The sequence below is a fragment of the Fundulus heteroclitus genome, chromosome 8 (assembly GCF_011125445.2).
Source record: "Fundulus heteroclitus isolate FHET01 chromosome 8, MU-UCD_Fhet_4.1, whole genome shotgun sequence".
Classification (NCBI taxonomy): Eukaryota; Metazoa; Chordata; class Actinopteri; order Cyprinodontiformes; family Fundulidae; genus Fundulus; species Fundulus heteroclitus.
Genome location: NC_046368.1, coordinates 30,569,069 through 30,592,863, shown reverse-complemented (window position 1 = coordinate 30,592,863; position 23,795 = coordinate 30,569,069). Strand labels below are relative to the sequence as shown.

At 40.0% G+C, this 23,795-nt stretch overlaps 1 protein-coding gene across 3 annotated transcripts in view; it reads right to left on the bottom strand.

Moving 5' to 3' along the window:
* Positions 1 to 23,795, bottom strand: part of xrcc4 (X-ray repair complementing defective repair in Chinese hamster cells 4) — a 52,289-nt gene that overhangs the window by 27,087 nt on the left and 1,407 nt on the right. For all 3 annotated transcript variants that reach the window (XM_036140550.1, XM_036140552.1, XM_036140551.1), the window contains exon 2: positions 4,163 to 4,306. In XM_036140550.1, the coding sequence (XP_035996443.1) occupies positions 4,163 to 4,304 (142 nt within the window). In that variant the 5' untranslated portion in view covers positions 4,305 to 4,306. The remainder of the gene's footprint in view (positions 1 to 4,162; positions 4,307 to 23,795) is intronic.

Below are 23,795 nucleotides of genomic sequence, written 5' to 3'. Positions count from 1 at the left end.
CACGTACATATGTAGCAAGCATTTTGTTGGAGGACAGGGCACAACCGAAGAACATCCTGACCCAATTCCAGCGACATCAAGTAGTGAACAGGTAAGAGTTTTTTGGTGGCCGACATGTTAATAATGAAGCGCCTGCTACCATGATAGCATATAGGCTATCATGGTAGCAGGCGCTAACCTGATACCCTGCTACCAGGATAGCTTACTCAAAAACATTTCAAATAAGACAAACATTAAACATATACCGATCCCTGGACGGTGATTACAAACAAAAAAACGGCCGACGACGCCATGACCGCCGCGCAGGAAAAAAAAAAAAAAAAGCTTACCGTTCGATCAACTCGGCCCGTTTTCCAGTCTTTTTAAGCCCTCGACACTCAAGCCATCGTTTGAGCTGAAGGTTGGTGTGTTCTTCGACAGTTCGACCAGTAATCCGTGCGCCTGGGACATCGTCTTGTGAAAGTTTAACAGCTGTAAAGTCGGTCATATCGCTGGTTCTGTAGCTGGTTGCTACGGGCGTTCTCAACCTGTATGCCCTACCTAAGCGGCAAAAGGGGCATTGCTCTTGAGATGCAAAGAAGTAGTACGTCAGCACGATGCAAAACAACATATAACAGTATGTTGTAATGGTAACGTCGTATTGTTTACCTGATCCCCGTTTTACCGGCTTTCTCTCGATTGCTATGACTAAAATGATATCTGATCTGTTACCGATAGCCATCTGCCCAGCTGCACATAAATGCAGCATCAGTGTAACGCACCATTGCTCCTCACTGCACTGTGGTGACTTTTAACAGACGTCAACTCGACCTGAGCCAAAAGCTCCGGTGTCTCCAGTGAGTTTCTGTGGTTTCCTACCGTCATGCTGCCACTGAACGTAAAAACATGGCGGCACGATATAGCAGCTAGCACAGAGCGTACCATGTATATCCATGCATATACAGTATAAATCATCATTTTAATAGATAACAGGAAAAGTTACACAATGTCCCTTTAATGTTCAAGTTAAGAAGAAAGTCCATGGAACAGAGGTATTCTTGTGTTCATTCTTTCCTGATAATGAAGTCACTTTGAATGATTCATGCAGTTCTTTTATTTGTTTCTCAATAACACTCTTTTTTGTTGTTATACATTACATGGAGGACAGCCGGAGTGACGTCAGTAAACATATCCTCAAAATACTTGTTGTCCATGGTGCTGATGAGGATTCAGTTGATGTCTCCATCCTTATTGAAGGCCATGAGATTTTGGCATTGTGCAACAGTAGCTACTGCAAAAGCTTGCTTGCTGCTCATAGGACTGATATATGCCCTGAACTTGGCATACCCTCCCAGTTTGCGCTACACTTTTTTGAAGTCTTCCAAAAACTCTTCCTGAAGCTGGATGGATTTAAACTGTCCCCAAATGAAACACCCTGAAGTTGAAGTTGCTTTCCTAAATGCATTCATGACTTTGTCATCTTAGAGGAGGAATATGTGGCATCAAATGCCAAGAATTAGCAGTGGGTTCCAGTTAATCTTAGTGGAAGGTTGTCATTAATGTTTTTCATTATTTGCCAAATAAGGTATCTGTTATTTGGCAAAATAACATAACTTTATTCAAATCTCTAGTAGAGATTGTATTCTTCATCGAGAATGGTCAGACAGTTTAAGCTGTTCATTTTTAATTGTGTTGATTTTGTTTCATCAATGTTGTAATTGCATTCTTAAAAGTGCACTAGTCTGGAGGACTGGTTTAAATGTTGAAATTGCACTTTTCACTGTGTAGGTTTGTAAGATTTTGATTGCATATTTCAGTAAGGACTGTGTTACCAGACCTGTGTTGATTGTGGTGTATAATATGTAATACTATATATTTGTTGTTTACAAGACATACCAACCTTATCTTTTTTTCAGTACCTTTTGTTGGAGATGCAGCTTTAGTTTACTGCTGGTACAAACTCTAATGCAGTACAACATAATGCACTTTTACTATTAATGCTATACTTGTACATGCTTTTTTTTTCATTTAAATAGAGGGATACATAATCTTTACACCACTGCTCAAAGTGTCTGTTTCTGTTCTGACCCCCGCCAGAAGTTGCTTTGAGCATGTTTGTGTAAGTTTAATATTCTTGGTCTTACATTTCTGAGTGCACAGCGCTGTTGCCTTGCAGCAAGAAGGTCCTGGGTTCGAGTCCAACCCTGGGTCTTTCTGCATGGAATTCGCATGTTCTCCCTGTGCATGCGTGGGTTTTCCCCGGGTACTCCGGCTTCCTCCCACAGTCCAAAAACATGACTGTTAGGTTAATTGGTGTCTCTAAATTGTCCTTAGGTGTGAGTGTGCGCGTAAATGGTTGTTTGTCCTGTCTGTCTATGTGTTGCCCTGCGACAGACTGGCAACCTGTCCAGGGTGTATCCCGCCTCTCGCCCAGTGATAGGCACCAGCAACCCCTGCGACCCCATGAGGGACAAAGCGGATTAGAAAATGGGTGGATGGGTGGATGTTGAAACTCTCAGTTTCAGAGGGTTGTATATTTTTTATTGCATATTTGAAAAGTACGATTCCAGTTAGAATGTCAAATTTCTGGCTGGCCCATGAAAGATTGGGCAATTTAATAGAACAGGGTATTTACCTTGTTGTTAAACTGTTTAAAATGAAAAATAATCTCTTTAATGTATATTAAATATATATACTATTGGTTAAATTTATTTGGTAACATTTATCAAAACTGGCAATGATTACTTAGTTTTAGTGAGTAATGTAACATAATGCAACAAAGTAAATCAATATGTCAAGCACAAGAAAATAATTAATATCTACTTAATTACTTCATAACAGCAAAGACTAAAGGGATATAAAATTTACTTAAAATTTTGAGTAAAATGCTGTTTGTGCGTATGTAAAAACAAGTACACTTTAATATGTTTAAATAAATCTAACTTACAACTTGGATGTAATTAAGCAAATATTACTCAATATCTTCACAACTGTTATATCTTATGGAAAGTAAAATTCACTTGATACTGGAAAGTGAGTGTTACTTGATATTGCAGCATTAAATTTTACTCAAATAATTTGCGTGCAGACCTGTCCAGGTTTTACCCCGCCTCTCGCCCAGTGGACGCTGGAGATAGGCACCAGCAACCCCCACAACCCCATGAGGGATAAAGCAGGTCAGAAAATGGATGGATGGATGAATTTGTGTGCAAATACTTATAAGATTTACTTAAACATAGTGCGAGTTATTTTTTTCAGTGAGTAAGTTGTCAAAGAACTCTTGAGCTTCATTTTGATGCTAGATTACAGATCTAAACCTAGAGCTGCCATATTCTTTTTTAAAGAAAAATGCTCTCTCCTGGCAACCCTTCAAAACATGTCATACTTCTTAAGTTTTTTTTCCTATTGTGTCTATAACATTTAACATACTAATTAAGGCATGTGGAGTCTGAGATGCTATTTTCTAAATTTTTCTGTGGATTTCATAATCTGACTTTTTAAGGACATCTACTCCTGGAGAAATTGGCAACAATTGTAAATGTTTTGCACTATTAAGTAACTGTTTTTAATGTACACTAACAGATTTGAAGTTGTTTAGAAATGGTCTAATGGCCAGATAAATGTGCATTCTTTATTTGCAAATGTCTTTCTGCCTTGGATTTAGGGGTTAGAGTTGTGTTAGGATACACTGTTATGCTCAAGACCAACAAACTGTCAACACTCTGGTTTATATAGAGGTGCTGACACCAATAATTATCAATTACTCAAGTACTTTAGTAGGATAAAGCTGCCTCTTAAAAACTATGGAAACAAAAAGGGTGTGCCTGGGCACTCCCATTGCTACACCTACCATAACCCTTTACTGGCAGTGTGCCATTTTCTCGGTTACTGAGATTTCTAAAGTTCTCATTGTAAGAGTTGATAAAGGTTAGAAGATTTTATTAAATGATGTCTTGATAGAATACCTTAAAACTAGAAAAGGCTCTACTTGGTCTAATTTGCAGCTATTAAACTTCCAGGATGAGCATGACCTTTACAGGGGCCTACAGGTAGCCATCAAGCATCACTGTGAAACTAGACCTAAGAAATTAACTTTCAATTTTTACCTAAGGGGTCAGTGATGTTATCAAAGGCAGGTGAAGTAAGAAGGTGTGTATGAAAACTCCCCAGGGATGACTCTTACCTTTTCCTCTCCATGCCTTCTGTCCATCAGTCAGAACCAACTGGAAGCCTAAGCCTAAGCTCCTCCCCTCCGAGTCAACTCGTAGAAAGTAGGAAAAGTCTGACTGAAGTGAGAAGTGGATTTCACGCACGGACGTGTGCATCGCTGCAAAAACACAAAGCATATACATATACCGGTAACTATACAGCAGGATACTTTGGCATTGTCTCTTCGCTTTTTTAACCACAGCCTTTTCTTTTTGTTATGTTTTTTCTCTGTTAAAATCAGTCCACGAACTGTCTCCATTATTTCCCCCCATCATTCATGTTTATTCATTGTGAACTCACCAACTCTACCCAAAATGAAAAGAGTGTTCCGGTGATAACCAGTATAGTTTTCATTACATACCGATTGATGAAGAGAGAAAAAAAAAACAAGAAGAAAGAATTTGACTTTATGTATGCTTGTTTCTTATATAAAGCACCTTGGACAATGGACAAAAAGCCAATGGAGGAAAACTTGCATCCTAGTTTGAGGCTGGGCTACGACACTGGAGAAGAAAGATCAGATCCTCAAAAATGTTTTTGGTTTAACAAACAGAGCACTTTAAATGATAAAACAAATTATATCTCATTTGTTGAAATCGGGCAAGTATTGGCAGGGTTATGACTGATAATAAGTCAAGATAGTCACAATTATGGACAATAGAAAACGAATTGGAAATAACTGAAAATAATTTACAAATGAAAGAACACATTAGAAAGATGATAACTTTATTGAAATAGATATCAAAATGACACTTTGAATATATTTAGGTGGATAATATTCCAGTCTCACAATTGCAATACAGTTTGACCTTGATATTTTAGTGAAGGTCAGGTGAAAAGCCAATTTTTTTCTAAATTATGACGTAAAGAACAACCGTAGATTACAATAAAACGGAACAATTTCATACAAAAAATAAGCAAATGTTTCTAAAGTAAATGAAATCTTATCAATATTAATCAAACTGTTTAAGTGCGACCTAATCTAGTTAATGGCGGCCATATTGTAAAATGGCCGATGTCATTCAAAAACTTTTCAGCAATAAAAAACATGTGTAAAATATCCAATTATAAATTGTGATCTCACAAACACAATACAAAACAACCAATGTATAACTCAAAACAGACAATAGTAAAACATGCTAAACAAGAATAACATTGTCAAAAGCAAAATCGGATAAGGACTTAACCTCGATTACTTCATCTTCTCCATCTACTTATTCCTTACCTTCTTTCCAGTATGTAGTAGGCTCTTGATTTCAAAGTTTTTGATGAATTATCCTACCATGGTAAGTGACTGTTTCCCCATCTTCATACCAGTACTGGTCAACATAGGAATTTAAAAAGGCTGCTTCTGTCTTCCAGCACCGTCTTCAGAACTCTTGACTTCTGCTGAGACATGCCAAACGCTGTCAGTCCTCCTCATACTTGTTGTTTCTTATAATTTCTTTCAGGATCTTCTCCAGTTTTCTTTTAAGAGCTTAATGACAAATATTATCTCTGAGTTCCTCCCTTTTTTTTCCCCAAATAGTGCGGATCTCACATGTCCATGTTATTGCAAGGTTGATGAGATTTTCCTACTCTTTAGTTTAATGCTTTTCCCTTTAACCAAGTCAGACTTCTGTTTTGAGCACCCTTAACCTTTGCTTCAATGAAGCTAAATGTTGCATTTGGAGCACATATGGCCTGGGAATCGGTCATTTCCAGTATCCTTTCACTGAACATATTGTCTACTGGCGCTGACCTGGTCCTTTCCTTTCTCAAAGGTAGGTGCTGACAAGTCACCAGTCAGATATCTTGATAGCTGGTGTTCCAGGACTGTGACAGCACTAGAAAAGACCTTTCCAGTAACTTCTGCAAATTCATGAAGGACCTGGGAATCCACAGAATTGCAGAGACTTAAACAGATTTCATCCTCTCTGCTGGTTACAGTTCCAAAGATGTCAGTTTCACTTATGAGAATTTCTAGACTTAGACTTAGACAACTTTATTTGTCATTTTGTATGCACAGAGTGGGTACAGAACGAAATTTCGTTTGCATACAGCTTGAAAAATCACAGTAAATTGCAGTAAATTACAGTAAATCACAGGATAAGGCGCAGCGGTGATTTATGTAAACAATTGAAATGTAAACAATGTAGGGGAAATAGACAGTGTGCGATTTCACAGTGTATAGGTGAGTATTATTAAAAACTGTAGTCTTCGAATGTGGTACAGAGTCCATTTGTGGATTCAGCAGTCCAGCAGTCTGAAGCATATGTGCAAATGTGTAATTCCACTGGATTATCACAGATGTTTTTCCTTGTTTTTGACTGCATCTTTGATTTCTGGAATGACTTCATTGTTTGTTTTATTCTCTGCATTCCCATAAAAGCAAGTCATCCAGGGTCCTGTAACCAGTTTGCCCATCAGCCCGAGAACATTGAGGTGAAGGAGGATAGAGGGATTGCGCAAATCTTTTAAAATCGCTGCCCTCCAGTTGTTTTTTGTATTGCAGAATTCTTGCAGATATTCTATGATTTTGTCTCTCAGTGCGAAAAAGACTCCTACCAAATCAAAGACGTCAAACCGACTGCCTACATAACGCATAATTATTTTTGTCTCAATTCCTTGTTTTTTTTTCAGAAACAATTTAATGTTTGATGTTCACAGTGCATTTTTTTTAAAGTTTGGTCTCTTTTAAAATGACAGTATTTTATGGTCCTAATCTCTGAAGCGGAGATGTAAACCTCTTCATACTCTCTCTTCCGTTTTTGACAAAGGCTGGCCATATTCACTAATGAGGATCGTTTATGTGCATATTTTCGACAGTCAGTTTTAAGTTTCTTCGAAGAAGGCAAACAGTGCGTGAAGCTATTCCTACAGTTTGTACTTGTATCTGTATCTGGAGCAGGGGGAAGGAACTGCTCATCACAGTTAAGAGCAGTCTCAGTTTGTTTTTTAAATAATAGAAGATTCAATTCTTCAAAGACAAAAGGAACAAGTGTACCCACATCACGTTTGATATTTTTACCGTTTTGAATAAATTACATTAATGTCACAATTTACAGCACTTTTTACAACATCAAGACTGAACTCTTCAGTTTTTGAAATTATACCTTTTTGTTGTGTGATTAACAGCAAATGTCTAGCTGTACTAATGTAATCCTTCCTGTGCTTTGCTTTTGTGTGATGAATAAAATACACAAGTCCCTTTGTTATTCTCCCTGGCACAAGTTTTCCCTCTGAGTCCAAGTCCTCTGCAAATGTTGCAGAAACATATTCATTAAATTCAAGGCCAGTCTTTGGGTAACAGGCTGATGTCAACAGGCTGATCTGCAATGACACAGAGGGTAACACTCATTTCTAATGATGCTTTTCTACTAAGAAGGACTAGAAGGTCATTGAGGGATGGTTTAAATGCTGAGGACACATTTCTTTGGAATGTATGTGCAATGACAATAAAGATGATGATTATGATAACACTGTCACATTGAGACACGGTATGCTCTCAACGGTAGCTCTGTAAAAGCGTATTAGCAGCTAAGCAGAAAGTCCAGTTTGTTTCAGATTCCTGAGAAAGAAAAGTCGTTGTTGGGAATTCTTCATTAGGTGGAAGGTGTTCACAGTCCAGGAGAGGTCAGAGAAAATGTGAATGCTGGGGAACTTTATACTGTCCACATGCTCCACCACCTCCCTATGCAGAATGAGGTGAACAGCCTGTGTGTGAGCAGGCCTCTTCAGTCCAAACCTTGATGGTTATGGTATAATGCGGCATCAGCTCCAAAGTGAGGAGCTGATGCCGCATTATTATACCCCAGTACTCGCAGGCCATCACTCCCATTCTGTTTTTAAACCCATTTAAATGCTCTAATTTTCACATAGGAAGGCATTTTAATGTCAAAGGTGGTATGAATAATTTATAACGAGTGCCAAACAATTCTACATGGTCATATACTGATAATATCAGTACAAGCCCCACCCCCCTTTGAAAGAGCCCTAGCCGCTTTTCCCTTGGAAAAGTCCCTCAATGACCCGGTAGGCCTAATTCTATTCAAATGGAGAGAAGGAAGATAATGAATTGGTCTCAGTTGCTTTCCAACTGAGAGACTTTACACTGGAGGGTGTGACCGTGACAGCAAAACAAAGCCAAATGTCATACTGTGACCACATCTGTGGCTCCGATTTTCTCATTTCTCATCAGAACCAAATCTGCACCATGATCTACACCAAATTAATCATGGTGGATCTTAATCCAATCATAAAATATATCTAAGGACATATTTGATAGACATGGCAAAGTATTTCAACTGTGCCCTCTAGAAACATTAAACAATCAGTCAAAACCCACGCTTTTGATTAGGATTTGACACATGTAGCATCTTAAGACCAATATCAAAGTCTCTTAGAGTCGCCAAGCTTTAAAATCTGACTTCTCGTCAAATAAGAGGAAGGTCTAATAACTTTCATACTCAAGGCCGGGGCAGTACCGAACTTTCTGAGTCATCAAACACTGACGCAACATATTTGCGTTGTCATTTGCTGACTTTACTTTAACTCCACCCACTTAGAAAAGGAAGTGGCTTATTTCGCTGGTGGATGTCCTCTTTTTACCCCCTGACTCATGCAAGTTTCAAGCTGTATGTGATGACACAGAACAAAGGGATATTGAATCATACTCTGAACAGTGATGTTGATAGATATTTCAATATCTTTCCGTTTGCATTCAGCTGGCTCTAAATCTCAAATGCATGATCCAATCCGGTCCAAACTGGATATGAACGATCTTTGTCATGGCCGCTGGTCATTTCTCCCCTTACAATTTCATACTTTTGCTGTTGAGAGATTTGTAACTGAATGGAATAACTTCACTGTCCAAAGCTAAAGGAATATTCAGAGCTGCTTAAGTATCATATACCTCCTATCACATACAAGAAATTAGATAAGATGTTAATTAGTTACTATTTAACTAGAGGAATAAATGCCATGACTTAGAAATGGATATTTTCACTAATATAAAAAGTAATGGTAATTTGTAAGCACCGACCTTTAAAGCACATTTAAAGTCAATTGGTTGAATAACTTGATGAAAGAAAAAGATAACATTTGGTGATTCTCACGAAACCCAACCTATCAAATGTATTAGAACATTTTAGGGGCATACTCGTAAAAAACTCAAAATAATCCACTTTTATTTGGACAATAATTATTTCTAATATTTGGCACAGATCATTGTAAGTTTTCTAATGTTTTTTAACTGTTTTTGGAGTCACAAATTCATTACCGTAATGCATTCTAAGGGGGAAAAAATGCTTTCGTCTCAATTTATCATTATAAATAATCAAGCAGGTTTATAACAAATATCATAAATTTGTTTAAATATACATAAATTAATAAAATATGATAATATATAACAATTTCCTGTTAAGTAATTGAGAATATTTTAATAAAAGTGAGTGTCCGGAGGTGCAACTCCCATTACCGTTGCACCGTGTTCAAAGTTATTCTGACCCATGACGCACCACAAAGAAGAGAAGACAAAAGATGGCTACAAGGTAAGATTGTTTGACATCTTTTGATCATGATAACTGTTAAGTTTCTCCTTCCATATGCCTATTTTTACACTAAAGGTGATCATTACCGTAATGTATAATACCTCATGTTCTTAAAAAGTTATTAATCAGATGCTTTCTTGTACAGAAGAAATTAGGGAGTTCTCGCTGTGAGAAAGGTTTAATTGAGTCATCATGGCATGCTAGAATTTTAAGATAGCTCATGTGGATGTCATTCATTACCGTAATGCGTAACTTTCATTACCGCTTAATCTGAGGCCTGTTGCGGTAATGAAAAATAAGATTACGGTAATGAACAGTGTCATTCCGCAATAATAAATAGATAAATGTATAGGTTATTTAAACTGTAATGTTGTTTGTTATTGTTACACTTTCAAAAACATTTAGGCTAATTTTTTAAGCTAATTTATGCAAATTGATATCACCTAATATGGAGGGCAAAAGGAAGTGAACAGAAGTGGGCGGCATCAAGAGCTAGCTATTTAACTAGCTAGCTAGTTAAATAGCTAGCTAGGCAGAAGATTTATAACAATCTGGACCTTCAGGAGGAGTATAGAAGCAAGGAAAGGGAAAGGTAGTGTCTCTCTCTGTGTCTCTCTTTCTCCCTCTCTTCCCCTCTCCCTCTTATTTTCCCTCTGTCTCGTCTCTCTCCTTTTTTTATTTTTTTATTTATTTATTTATTTATTTATTTATTTGACAGAGACAGTACAATTAAACATTGCAACCAAACAGGTGGCCGATGTCCAAGTACATAAGGCTTGTAGCCATGGGCTAATTTGCAGCCTTCGTCCCTGGTTAGGCTTTTAAAAGGTGTAAGCATTAAGGGGGAGGGAGGTTAGTAACGACACACAAATGCATAAAAAACAAGAGAAGTTAAAACAAACTGTACAGTACAAGCCAGTTTAGTGCTCACACTTTTGATTGTCTTTGAGCCATTTTTTCAATCTTGTGGAGAAAAGTCGAACATCAGTCTGTGACTTAAGCTCCAGAGGCAAAGAGTTCCAGAGATGTGATGCTTTCACTGAGAAGGCGGACTGACCCATAGATGTCCGACATCTTTTAATCCTGCAGTTCCCACTAGCTCCAGCTCTTGTCCTGATTCCTTCATTTGCATACGCTCACACTGTACAAATAAAGTTCACACTGTACAAATACAGTATGGAGTATGCTGAAGACTTTGCTGGCTCACAAATGTTCCTATTGATATCTTATTTTAACAGGTATCAGAAGAGCAAGGAAAAAGGGTTGTTAAAGGCAGCTGCAGATCCTCCCTCAGATGACAGTGTGAACGAAATCAACCCTCAGTCTCAACCACAACCTTGTAAAAGGATCATCCAACCAAACAACATAAGCCCCGTTTACACTACCACTTGTTAAACTGATCCATGCCGAGCTCGGTCCGAGCTTGGATTAGTTAACCAAGCCGAGCTTGGTTCTGAAGACCGTTTACACCCCACGCTATCTCGGTTCCTTGGTTTCCTTGCCTCCTAGTGACGATCTACGGTACTAATGCTCTCTGGGATTGAAGGAGGGACCAAGCAAATCAAAATGGCGGTGCACGTAACATTCAGACAGTTAAGCTTGGTGATACGTCGTTGTTTGCGGAGAGTCAGGCGAAGGCGGCAACTTTTGGTGGATTTAATTGACAGAGTCGGCTTTTGGGAAGTGGATAAGACAAACGAACATCTAATAAAGATTTAGAGATGCTTAGGTTCATCACACTGCTAAGCAGAATCATCACTGGAAAGCTAATATTTTTTTGGATGGATGAAATGTCAGCTGACTGTAAGGAGATGACGTGGTCTGCTCATGCGCTCTTTGTTATCAGAAAACCGGGCTACTGAAAAACTGACCGAACCCACCCCTGGAACTGGTCTGCATTTAGCGCAGTCCAGTTGTGTCTGGCTCAGTTCAGTTCAGTTTGCGTTCCATTTACACTCGATAGTTATCTCGGTTACCGAGCTCGGACTGGTCTCGGCTCGGTTAAAAAGGGGTAGTGTAAACGGGGTAATAAACTCTAATCAGCTGTCTGCAAAGCGGAAAAAAACAACCAAATTAAGAGAAAAACTAAGAAAGGCACAACAAATTCTCAGTGACAAAAAACAAGGAACTAGATTGTCTAAAGCGGCGCACGTAACATTCAGGCTGTTCTGTCTCTCTTTGAGGCCGGTCATGTTTTTTCTCTCCTCTCCAGCTTTCAACCCCCCTCCCCCTCTCCTGCTTCTACTGCTACGTCTTGTCTTTATGAGCACTTTCTTCATATCAACCGAACTCTGAAAAATATGGACCTGGTAAGCTGGTCTCTCAATACTATTGATCAAATTCTTTCGACGGGTAGGCAACGAAAGGGGGACCCGTCCAGTCCTGATTTGACTCATTTTGTGGGATACACCCTATATTCTTGGATGGAAAATGGTGTGTCTTTCGACTTTGTCATTCCTGGATGTTTGAAACGTTTGGATTCAGGAAACTTGGATTTCTACTTATTGGATTTGGTGGATTTTTGGTGTATCAGCAAATACAGCGGATGTCGGTAGCCATTTGGCTGATCAGGCTGCCGGCTTTATATGACGCGCTCACTAAGGCGGTGAACGGACAGTTCTGGAAGGTGGAGGAGCAGAGCCGAAAAGCTGAATGTGCTTGCCACCGGGGCCTTGCCACCCCCGGGGGTGGACGAGATTGGCACTGAGTACCTTAAGGCTCTGGATGTTGTGGGGCTGTGTTGGTTAACGCGGCTCTGCAGCATTGCGTGGACATCGGGGGCAGTTCCCCTGGATTGGCAGACTGGGGTGGTGGTCCCCCTATTTAAAAAGGGGGACCGGAGGGTGTGTTCCAACTACAGAGGAATCACACTCTTAAGCCTCCCTGGTAAGGTCTATTCAGAGGTTCTGGAAAGGAGGGTCCGTCTGATAGTCGAATCTCGGATTCAGGAAGAGCAGTGTGGTTTTCGTCCTGGCCGTGGAACACTGGATCAGCTCTACACCCTCAGCAGGATCCTGGAGGGGGCATGGGAGTTTGCCCAACCAGTCTACATGTGCTTTGTGGATCTGGAGAAGGCATTCGACCGTGTCCCCCGAGGGATCCTGTGGGGGGTACTCCGGGAGTATGGAGTACCGGACCCTTTAGTAAGGGCTGTCAGGTCTCTGTACGACCGGTGTCAGAGTCTGGTCCGCATTGCCGGCAGTAAGTCGGAGTCGTTTCGAGTGAGAGTTGGACTCCGCCAAGGTTGCTCTTTGTCACCGATTCTGTTCATAACTTATGGACAGAATTTCTAGGCGCAGCCAAGATGTTGAGGGGATCCGTTTTGGTGGCCTTAGGATTGCGTCTCTGCTATTCACGGATGACGTGGTCCTATTGGCTTCATCAGGGCGTAATCTACAGCTCTCGCTGGAGCGGTTCGCAGCCGAGTGCGAAGCGGCCGGGATGAAAATCAGTGCCTCCAAATCCGAGACCATGGTCTTGAACCGGAAAAGGGTAGAGTGCCTCCTCCAGGTTGGGGAGGATGTGCTGCCCCTAGTGGAGGAGTTCAAGTATCTTGGGGTCTTGTTCACAAATGAGGGGAAGATGGAGCGGGAGATTGACAGGCGGATTGGTGCAGCGTCTGCTGTGAAGCGGGCGCTGTACCGATCCGTTGTGGTGAAGAGAGAGCTGAGCCAAAAGGCAAAGCTCTCGATTTACCGGTCGATCTACGTTCCTACCCTCATCTATGGTCACAAGCTTTGGATCGTGACCGAAAGAACGAGATCCCGGATACAAGCGGCTGAAATGAGTTTTCTCTGTAGTGGGTCTGGGCCCTCCCTTAAAGATAGGGTGAGGAGCTCAGTCATCCGGGGAGGACTCAGAGTATAGCCGCTGCTCCTCCACATAGAGAGGAGCCAGTTGAGGTGGCTCGGGTATCTGGTCAGGATGCCTCCTGGACGCCTCCCTGGTGAGGTGTTCCGGGCACGTCCCACCGGGAGGAGGCCCAGGGGAAGACCCAGGACACGCTGGAGGGACCATGTCTCCTGGCTGGCCTGGGAACGCCTTGGGATTCCTCCGGAGGAGCTGGCCCAAGTGGCTGGGGAGAGGGACGTCTGGGTCTCCCTACTGAAGCTGCTACCCCCGCGACCCGACCCCGGATAAGCGGAAGAAGACGGACGGACGGACGGACAATTACACTTATGGCATTTACCATACTACACGATAAGCTTACCTTAAGTTACATGATATAATTTACTAATTTTCACCTACAATTTAAAGACTAGCCTATCCATAAAAAGCAAATGCATTTTTTTTCTGTTGTAGGCACAAAGATCGTTTTTTTCTTAAACATCAACATTGCTATGGATGCCAAAGAAATGCTGAAGGTGGAGTTGCAGAGTGTGAATACAGGAGAACCAAAGGAGAATCTTGAAGAGCCACCTGCCAGAAGGCTTCGTATGACACAAGCTAGCAGCAGTCTGGACAGAGTGTTTGAGGAGATAACAGAAGAACAGGTCATCTTCACAAAGCCATGCCACTCCAGTGGGTGCTGCCATTCTGTTAGAGACCTACCTTGGAGAGACTACAATTGTTCGATTAGAAAACCCACTGCAGTTCTGGGGTGTTAATAAAATGTGGTTTCCTGCTTTGGCTAATATATGCCAGAGGTAACTCTCAGCTCCATGTACCAGTGTGGAAAGTGAGAGACCTTTTAGCTCAGTTTCACACATCTTAAATGAAGACTGAAACAGATTAAGTGCAACAAATGCAGAGATGTTGCTTTTCCTCAAGAAAAACTTGCCCCTCACTTTCTTAAAACAGGTTCCGACCTAAAAGACAAGCTTTACAAGAAGCATAATGTATTTTATCAGTTGCTCATTCACAGTTTGTTTTTATAGTTAATTCAATTCAATTCAATTTTATTTATATAGCGCCAAATCATGAAACATGTCATCTCAAGGCACTTTACAAAGTCAAGTTCAATCATATTATACAGATTGGGTCAGATTATACAGATTGGTCAAAAATGTCCTATATAAGGAAACCAGTTGATTGCATCAAAGTCCCGACAAGCAGCATTCACTCCTGGGGAAGAGTCATCTGCATTGTACATGGCTTTGCTGCAATCCCTCATACTGAGCAAGCATGAAGCGACAGTGGGAAGAAAAACCACCCATTAACGGGAAGGAAAAACCTCCGGCAGAACCGGGCTCAGTATGAACGGTCATCTGCCTCGACCGACTGGGGGTTACAGAAGACAGAACAGAGACACAACAAGAGAAACAAAAAAGCACAGAAGCACACATTGATCTAGTAATCTGTTCTACATTAGATGGAAGTAGCGGGTGAGCCGTCTTCTCTGGATGATGTCACAGTTAACAGAACGCCAGATCAGGTGTACCTACTATGAAGAAAAAGAGAGAGAGCAAAAGTTAAAAGCTGAAATGACGACAGTCATTTCAATGTAATACAATGCAAAACTGGAGAACAGTAGACTGAAGAACAGTAGAAATCAGTAGAGTGAGAAAATTAGACCCTGATGTCCTCCAGCAGCCTAGGCCTATCACAGCACAACTATAGAGATAGCTCAGGGTATGAGCCACTCTAACTATAAGCTTTGTCAAAAAGGAAAGTTTTAACATTAGTCTTAAAAATAGATAGGGTGTCTGACTCACGGACCAAAACTGGTAGTTGGTTCCACAGGAGAGGAGCCTGATAGCTAAAGGATCTGCCTCCCATTCTACTTTTAGAGACTCTAGGAACCACCAGCAGACCTGCAGTCTGAGAGCGAAGTGCTCTGTTAGGAACATACGGGGTAATCAGAGCTCTGATATATGATGGAGCTTGATTATTAAGGGCTTTATACGTTAGAAGGAGAATTTTAAATTCTATTCTTGATTTAACAGGAAGCCAATGAAGGGAAGCTAAAACAGGAGAAATATGATCCCTCTTGTTGATTTTCATCAGAACTCTTGCCGCAGCATTTTGAATCAGCTGAAGACTTCGAACTGCATTTTGTGGACTTCCTGATAGTAAAGAATTACAATAGTCCAGCCTTGAAGTAACAAATGCATGGACTAGTTTTTCAGCATCACTCCTGGACAGAATGTTTCTAATTTTGGCGATATTCCGGAGGTGAAAAAAGGAAACTCTGGAAACCTGTTTAATATGGGATTTAAATGACATGTCTTGGTCGAAAACAACACCAAGATTTTTAACTTTATTACCAGAGGCCAAGTTAATGCCATCCAGATTAAGGGATTGATTAAGAACTTTATTTTTTGAAGACTCTGGCCCAAAGATTACAACTTCTGTCTTGTCAGAATTTAAATGCAGGAAATTTAAAGTCATCCAGCTTTTGATGTCATCAAGACATGACTGCAGTCGAAGTAACTGATTGGATTCATCAGGATTTATGGATAAATATAGCTGAGTGTCATCAGCATAACAGTGGAAATTAATCCCATGCTGTCTGATAATTTTGCCAATCGGAAGCATATATATAGTAAATAGAATTGGTCCAAGGACTGAACCCTGTGGTACTCCACAAGTGACCCTAGAGTTTGAGGAAGATTTATTATTTACATGAACAAACTGGAATCTGTCCAACAGATAAGATTTAAACCAGCCTAATGCTTTTCCCTTAATCCCTACAGTATGCTCAAGTCTTTGTAGGAGAATATTGTGATCAACTGTATCAAATGCAGCACTGAGATCTAACAGGACAAGTATAGACACAAGTCCATTATCTGAGGCCATGAGAATATCATTGGTGACCTTCACCAGAGCTGTTTCAGTGCTATGATGAGCTCTGAAGCCTGACTGAAACTCCTCAAGTAGGTCATTACTTTGTAAATGTTCACATAGTTGATTAGCAACTACTTTCTCAAGAATTTTAGATAAGAAAAGAAGATTAGATATAGGTCTGTAATTTACTAACTCATCTTGATCAAGAGATGGTTTCTTAAGTAAAGGTTTAATAACAGCTACTTTAAAAGCCTGTGGTACATATCCATTTACCAAGGATAGATTAATCATGTCTAAAATAGGACCACTGATCAGAGGGAATACCTCCTTAAACAACTTGGTTGGGATTGGGTCTAACATACAGGTAGAAGGTTTAGATGAAGCTAAAATTTTAGATAGCTCAGAAAGCTCTACTGCTTTTAAACAGTTCAGACACTGCGCAGGTTCTAAGGATTCCTCCAATGCTGCCTCACTTACTGAGGATGAGGTAATCATGTTTGGGAGGATGCCAATTATTTTATTTTTAATGGAATCAATTTTATTTATGAAGAATCCCATAAAATCATTACTGCTAAGAGCTAAGGGAATGGATGGATCAACAGAGCTGTGGCTCTGGGTAAGTTTGGCAACTGTACTGAAGAGAAATCTAGGATTATTCTTATTCTCCTCAATTAATGATGAAAAATATGCTGCTCTAACTCTGCGAAGGGTCTTGTTATACAACAATAGACTGTTCTTCCAGATTAAGTAGGATTCCTCTTGGTGTGTAGAGCGCCATTTTCTCTCCAATTTCCTAACATTGTGCTTCAAGGAACGCAGCTCTGAATTAAACCAAGGAGCCAGCTTCCTGTGAATAATCACCTTCTTTTTCAAGGGAGCTACATTGTCTAATGCAGAACGCAATGACGAAGTCATACCGTTTACAAAGACATCTATTTGTGAATTGGAAGAAACAACATTGCTGCCATCTACAGGGCATTTCTGCAATACGGAGGATATTAAAAAGGGGACAGACTCTTTAAGTTTTGATACAGCATTATCCGATAAAGATCTACTATAATGGAACCCTCTTTTGGGGGTGGAGAACTCAGTTAGATTAAACTCAAATGTTATTAAAAAATGATCAGATAGGACAGGGTTGTGAGGAAATACTGTTAATTCTTCACAATCAATGCCATATGTCAGCACAAGGTCTAAAGTATGGAGCCAAGAGTGCGTCGGTTTATGCACATTTTGAGCAAAACCAATTGAATCTAGGATAGTTTTAAAGGCTACACTAAGGTTATCACATTCTGTGTCAACATGGATGTTAAAATCACCCACTATAATAGCCTTATCAGTATTTAACGCCAAATCAGATAAGAAATCTGACAACTCATCCAAAAACTGAGTGTAAGGGCCTGGTGGACGATACAAAACAACAAACAGAAGAGGTTTTATTGCTTTGCAGTTTGGATGAGGGAAACTGAGTGTTAAATGTTCAAAAGAACTGTAGTTATTAATTGGCCTGGGACTAATTAATAAATCAGACTGAAAGATGGTTGCCACTCCTCCTCCTCTTCCCACAGATCTGGGAATGTGGAAATTTGAATAATTGGAGGGAGTTGACTCATTTATACTAACGTAGTCCTCTTGTAGCCAGGTTTCTGTGAGACAAAACAAATCAATCTGTTTATCAGAAATCAATTCGTTAACTAACAAAGTCTTTGGAGGGAGAGACCTTATATTTAATAGACCACATTTAATTGTTTTATTTTTAGGTTCAAGGTGAACCGTATTGATTTTTATTAGGTTTTTATGATTTGTTCCTTTTAGATAAGTTTTTGATCTGTTAAGTTTTGGCCGTGGGAAAGACACCGTCTCAATAGGATAATGGATGGGTAACAGTACAGAAGCTGCAGAGAGGTGTGTTAAACTACGGCTCTGCTTCCTGGTCTGGACCCTGGATTGTCAGCATTTAGGAGGACTAATAAATCCGGCCAGATTTCTAGAAAGAAGAGCTGCACCATCCAAAGTAGGATGGATGCCGTCTCTCCGGATCAGACCAGGTTTTCCCCAGAAAGTTCTCCAGTTATCAATGTAGCCCACGTCGTTTTCAGGACACCACCTAGACAACCAGCGGTTGAATGATGACATGCGGCTAAACATGTCATCACTGGTCAAATCAGGCAGGGGACCAGAGAAAATTACGGAGTCCGACATTGCTTTAGCAAACTCACACACCGAAGCAACACCAACTTTAGTGACCTCCGATCGGCGTGATCGGGTGTCATTACCGCCAGCGTGAATAACAATCTTACTGTATTTACGCTTATCCTTAGCCAGCAGTTTTAGATAAGATTCTATGTCGCCCGTTCTGGCCCCTGGCAGGCATTTAACTATGGTCCCTGGTGTCTCTAGTGCCACGTTTCTGACTATTGAGCTCCCAATAACCAGGATCGGCTTCTCAGCGGGTGTGTCGCTGAGTGGGGAAAATTTGTTTGAAACGCAGACGGGTCGGTGGTGAACTGGGGGCTGAAATCTAGAGCTATGCTTCCTACGAACTGTCACCCAGCCGGCCTGCTTACCCGGCTGCTCGGGTGCTTCTGGAGGACCACTAAGTGAACTAACGCTATGTCTATGTGGCTCCGCGCTAGCAGAGGGGCGGCTATCAGCTGGTCTTTCCATAGCACGGAGCCGGGACTCTAATTCTGACACCCTCGCCTCCAAAGCTACAAAAACACTACATTTATTACAAGTACCATTATCACTAAAGGAGGCAGAGGAATAGCTAAACATCTGACACAGAGAGCAGGAGATAAGGGGAGACTTAGTCAGAGACGGAGAAGCTGAAGTAATAGTAGGAGAGGAAGCCATTGTGGAGCTAAAGCTAGGCTAGGCTAAAGCTAGGCTAGCGCCCTTCTACCACGCCAAGAGAGCAAACCGTGAAACACGAGGAGTTCCCAAGCGTGATGTGCAGCAACAGAAAATGTTTTAAAAGTGCTTATGTGTTAGAAACAGATGTTACAGCAAAGAGATTAAAGATAAAAGCGAGAGAATCTGGAGCAACAAACCGTTGCTCACGCAGTGAAAACAGGAAGTGATACAATACGCCTTACCGCAAACAGGAAGTGACGTCAGCATGCAAAGTTCCCCTATATTTTCAATTTTCATATAGGTAAAAACTGTGACATGGCTGTTAAAACTATTCAGTAAATGTTAAAATCTATGTTAAACTAACAGTGTTGGTTAGACTAAAAGTGGTGTTCTATGTCTTAAAATATAATAAGAGGACAGATCTATACAATTGAAATACACCAAGTGTATTTCTGTTTGAGCCAAATGAAAATAAAAAATGTCAAATTAATTCGGAGGAGTTAATGGCACTTAATAGTACTCGTATCGGTACTCGGTATCGGCAAGTACTGAAGTTGAATTACTTGTAATTGTACTTGGTTTGAAGAAATCTGGTATCGGCACATCCCTAGTGACAATGTCAGACTGTTCCTAAACAGAGATGATGTGTCTACATTAATAAATGGTAAAGCTGGGGAAGTCAGGAAGGGTGGACAAATTTACAGGAAGAGGTTCCTCTCAGACACCATGGGAAATCTCCACAAAAGATTTCTTAAAGAGAACCCAGGCTTCAATGTGTCCCGCTCCCAGTTTTTTAAGCTGTAGCCCTTCTGGATAGTGAGATCAAAGATCACAGACAGAGAAACATGTGCCTGCAAAATTCATGAGAATTAAAGTAAAAAAAATGCACCATCTTGGAATGATACATACATTATCTGTTACTGATGTAGTGGCTTCATCCGTCTGTGATTCAGAAAACATTGATTGCATGTATGGTAGATGTGAAGCCTGCAAAGATCTTACTTTCCCTGTCAATGTGGATCCAATAACAAAAAACAACATATCTTGGACAGAGTGGACAACAAGGTCAAGACCAGTAGCAAAGAAACTGCAGGATGGCACTACCACTGAGACTGACATCAAAACCACAACCCTAGCGAAGAAAGTAGCTAGTATTGAAAAACTAACTAAGCGCTAACAAAGTCGAAACTGCCCCGGATCTCTACTCATTTGTACATTTGGCACCTGTTCACTTGTCTTAAGCAACTGAAAGAAAATTTGACCCAGCATGATGTTGTAGTCCACATTGATTACAGTGAAAACTACACCTGCAAATGGAGCAAGGAAAGAAAAGACACTCACTTTGGTGGATCCCACCAGCAAGTCACACTCCATACAGGGGTGTTATACTACACCTGTGGTCAAGCTGAGTCCTTTGCTACTGTGTCTGCCAGTTTACAGCATAATGCTGTTGCTACATGGGCACATTTGCAACCAGTTTTAGAGTACATAACATCTAACTACCCCCTGGCAAAAAATATCCACTTCCTATCCAATGGACCAACATCTCAATATCGGAATAAGGTAGCATTCTACCTTACGTCCACAGTGCCTTTTATGAAAGGGATTAAGACTGTGATGTGGAACTTCACTAAGGCCTCTCATGGGAAGGGAGCTCCTGATGGAGTAGGAGGTGCTCTTAAAAACCTCGCAGATCGTGTGGTGGCCTATCGCACAGACATCCCAAATGCTTCTGCTCTCCTAGAGAATCTGGCAAAGCACTCATCTGTAAGGCTTTTTGAAGTAACAGAGGATAATATTGCTGCATATGGGGAACTCGTTCCTCCATTCCTGAAATCAGTCCCAGGAACTATGAAAATACACCAGGTGAGCACCCACATGTGCAACTAAACAAAATCACATTCCTTTTTAGCTTGCTTGGCTTTTTTTTTTTTCAGTATGATTTAATTTTTTTTCAATATTTTTTGTTGTAAGTTTGCATTTCAATATGAATATGAATAATTTACTTTTAACTTGAAAAAAAATGAAAGCGGCACAAACGAAATTTTTTGCTGCACAAACGTAGCACAGTTGATTGACACCAAATGTATTTCTTTTTGCAAATGTGAGCAGGGCCACGGGAGTGGTTGACCTCTGATGACCCCTGGAGAACATTTTTCTTTATAACTTTAGAATGATAGGAGCACAAATGAAAAATGTTGCTGCACCAACCAGCACAAACATAGCTGAGGTGATTGACACAAATTTCATAAAAGTGATGGGGGGGCTGGTTGACCTTTTGACCTTTAACCTTTCATTAATATCTTCAAAGCCAAAGCAGCACAAACAACAATTTTTGCTGCACAAACAGAGTCGAATTAATTCACACCCATTTCGTCTGATTTGAAGAAGGTGGAGGGGGGTGGGGGGGGGGCTGGTTGACCTTTGATGACCTCTAGAAACATTTCTTTATATCTTTAAAATGTTTGCTGCACAAACCAGCACAAACATAGCACAAGCGTTTGACACAAATTTTGTCTGATATGAAGAAGGTGGGGGGGGCAACTTTACTCAGGTGACAGTATCTTAGCCTGAAATGTTTAATATAAGCAATTCTGGATTAAATGTATAGTTGAACAAATTACGCTCACTGTTTGGCAAGAAATAGTTTTCTCATGCACACTCTTAATTCATAATAAACACTTATGAATGAGTTATAAAGTGGTTACTGCTTAATTAAAGCATGGTGCTGATATCATGATGGCAGGCCTACTTTATAAAAGATGTGCAAAGCCTGATTGAGATCCATCCAAAACATTATGTGCTCTTTGGAAGTCAGTAGGGCAGGTTATTGATTAAAATTTCAAGAATTGATTTGATTCCAATTCTCAGGATTCAGAATAGATTATTTTCAATTTGATCTCATATTAGATTGCTGGTATTAAAAACAATTTTTAGCTGTTTTTAATGACTGTGTAGTTATGCAATATATTGATACTAGTATCATCATATTAACAATTACTGCAAATTAATAAAGTAAAAGGAGTTAATGGCAACTTTAAGGACCAAAGCCTCTCCCTGAATGTTGAGACATTTGTTTTCACAAACATGCTGTGGGGCAGAAAACCCAAACACATCCAGGGTAGAAAACAGAGACAGCTGTTATTTCTATTCAGTTCAATAATACTTTACTAAAAAAGAAATGACAAAATGTGGACACTAACCAGGTGCATTATTAAAAATATGACATTAAAAATTCACCTCCCGGGCTGGAGTGTGAACAAAGGGAGATGGGTTTACTTCAGAGTTCATTATGTGTTAAAAATGTTGTTGTAATGCAAAAAAGGGATTTATAAAAAAAAATTAAATCTGAGGCAAAAGGTACTAAAAGCAAGTGAAATTATGTATACATGCAAGAATATTATCCCAGTTACTAACATTTCTTGAATTTACATTATACTGTAAAGTTGGACATTTAAAATAAAGCTGCCATTAGGCTGCCACTAGGGTGACAGTCTGGCTGAGCTGCCACTAGGCTGCCAGATTGGCTCCCACGTTTACTGCCGCCGTTTTGGGGTTTGCCAGAGCCGGTTTTCGGCAAATGACTTAGTTATATTGCCTCTAAGTAGATTATTGTTTTGAAAACGTGTTGTTATTGCTTAATAAACTGTATTAAACCCTTCAGAAAGTGACATTTACTTGATGAAATAAATTAGTTTATCTGCTTACTAACTAAGGTTAACCACTTTCTAAATAACACAAAGGTGTTCCAGTTTTTTGGAGAAATTATTATGTTGGCCAGTAAATGTTTTTTTTTTTTTACTTGCATAGTATCGACAGTAAATGGTTGCCAGATATGCTGTAACTCTGACCCTATTTTTAAAGTTACAGTTAAATACACTAAGCATAGTAAGCTTAATTGGTTTATTTACCAAGTGATTTTATTCAATAGTGATAGAGTAAGATATTACTGCTCAACTTAAAATTCTACCAATACATTAAACCTTATAACTGTTTTTCGTTCACGTATTTGACAGAAGATACTTTTTGACACTTCAGTCATATGTTTTTTCATAACTTGCCCAAATCCCTATCTGGCAACTCAGCATAAAGCGACGGGAATGTAACAGCGTTCTTTACTTTGTATTGGCCGAGTAAACCGAAAACATTAGCCTTTCGATACGGATACCTTGGTATCAGTTTGCATTATGTTGTCATGTTATAATACGAGTTTTACGGTGCAATGTACAAAAGTCATTCAAAGGCTATTTTACATGTTAAACTGTATTTAAATCTTATCGTTTAAACTACCATGTAAATGTATTTATGTTACATCAACGTTAGTGTTATAGATAGGATAATTGCATTTATAGTTTTTGTGGTTAATAGTGCTTCGGCATGCAAGCTTGTGCTTTGGCATGCAAGCCTCCCTTATTGTTACAGACAGAGGTTTTCATCACGCGGCTTAAAAACATCCTCTATGTCCCTGTCAGTGGAGTTGTTGACCAACACATG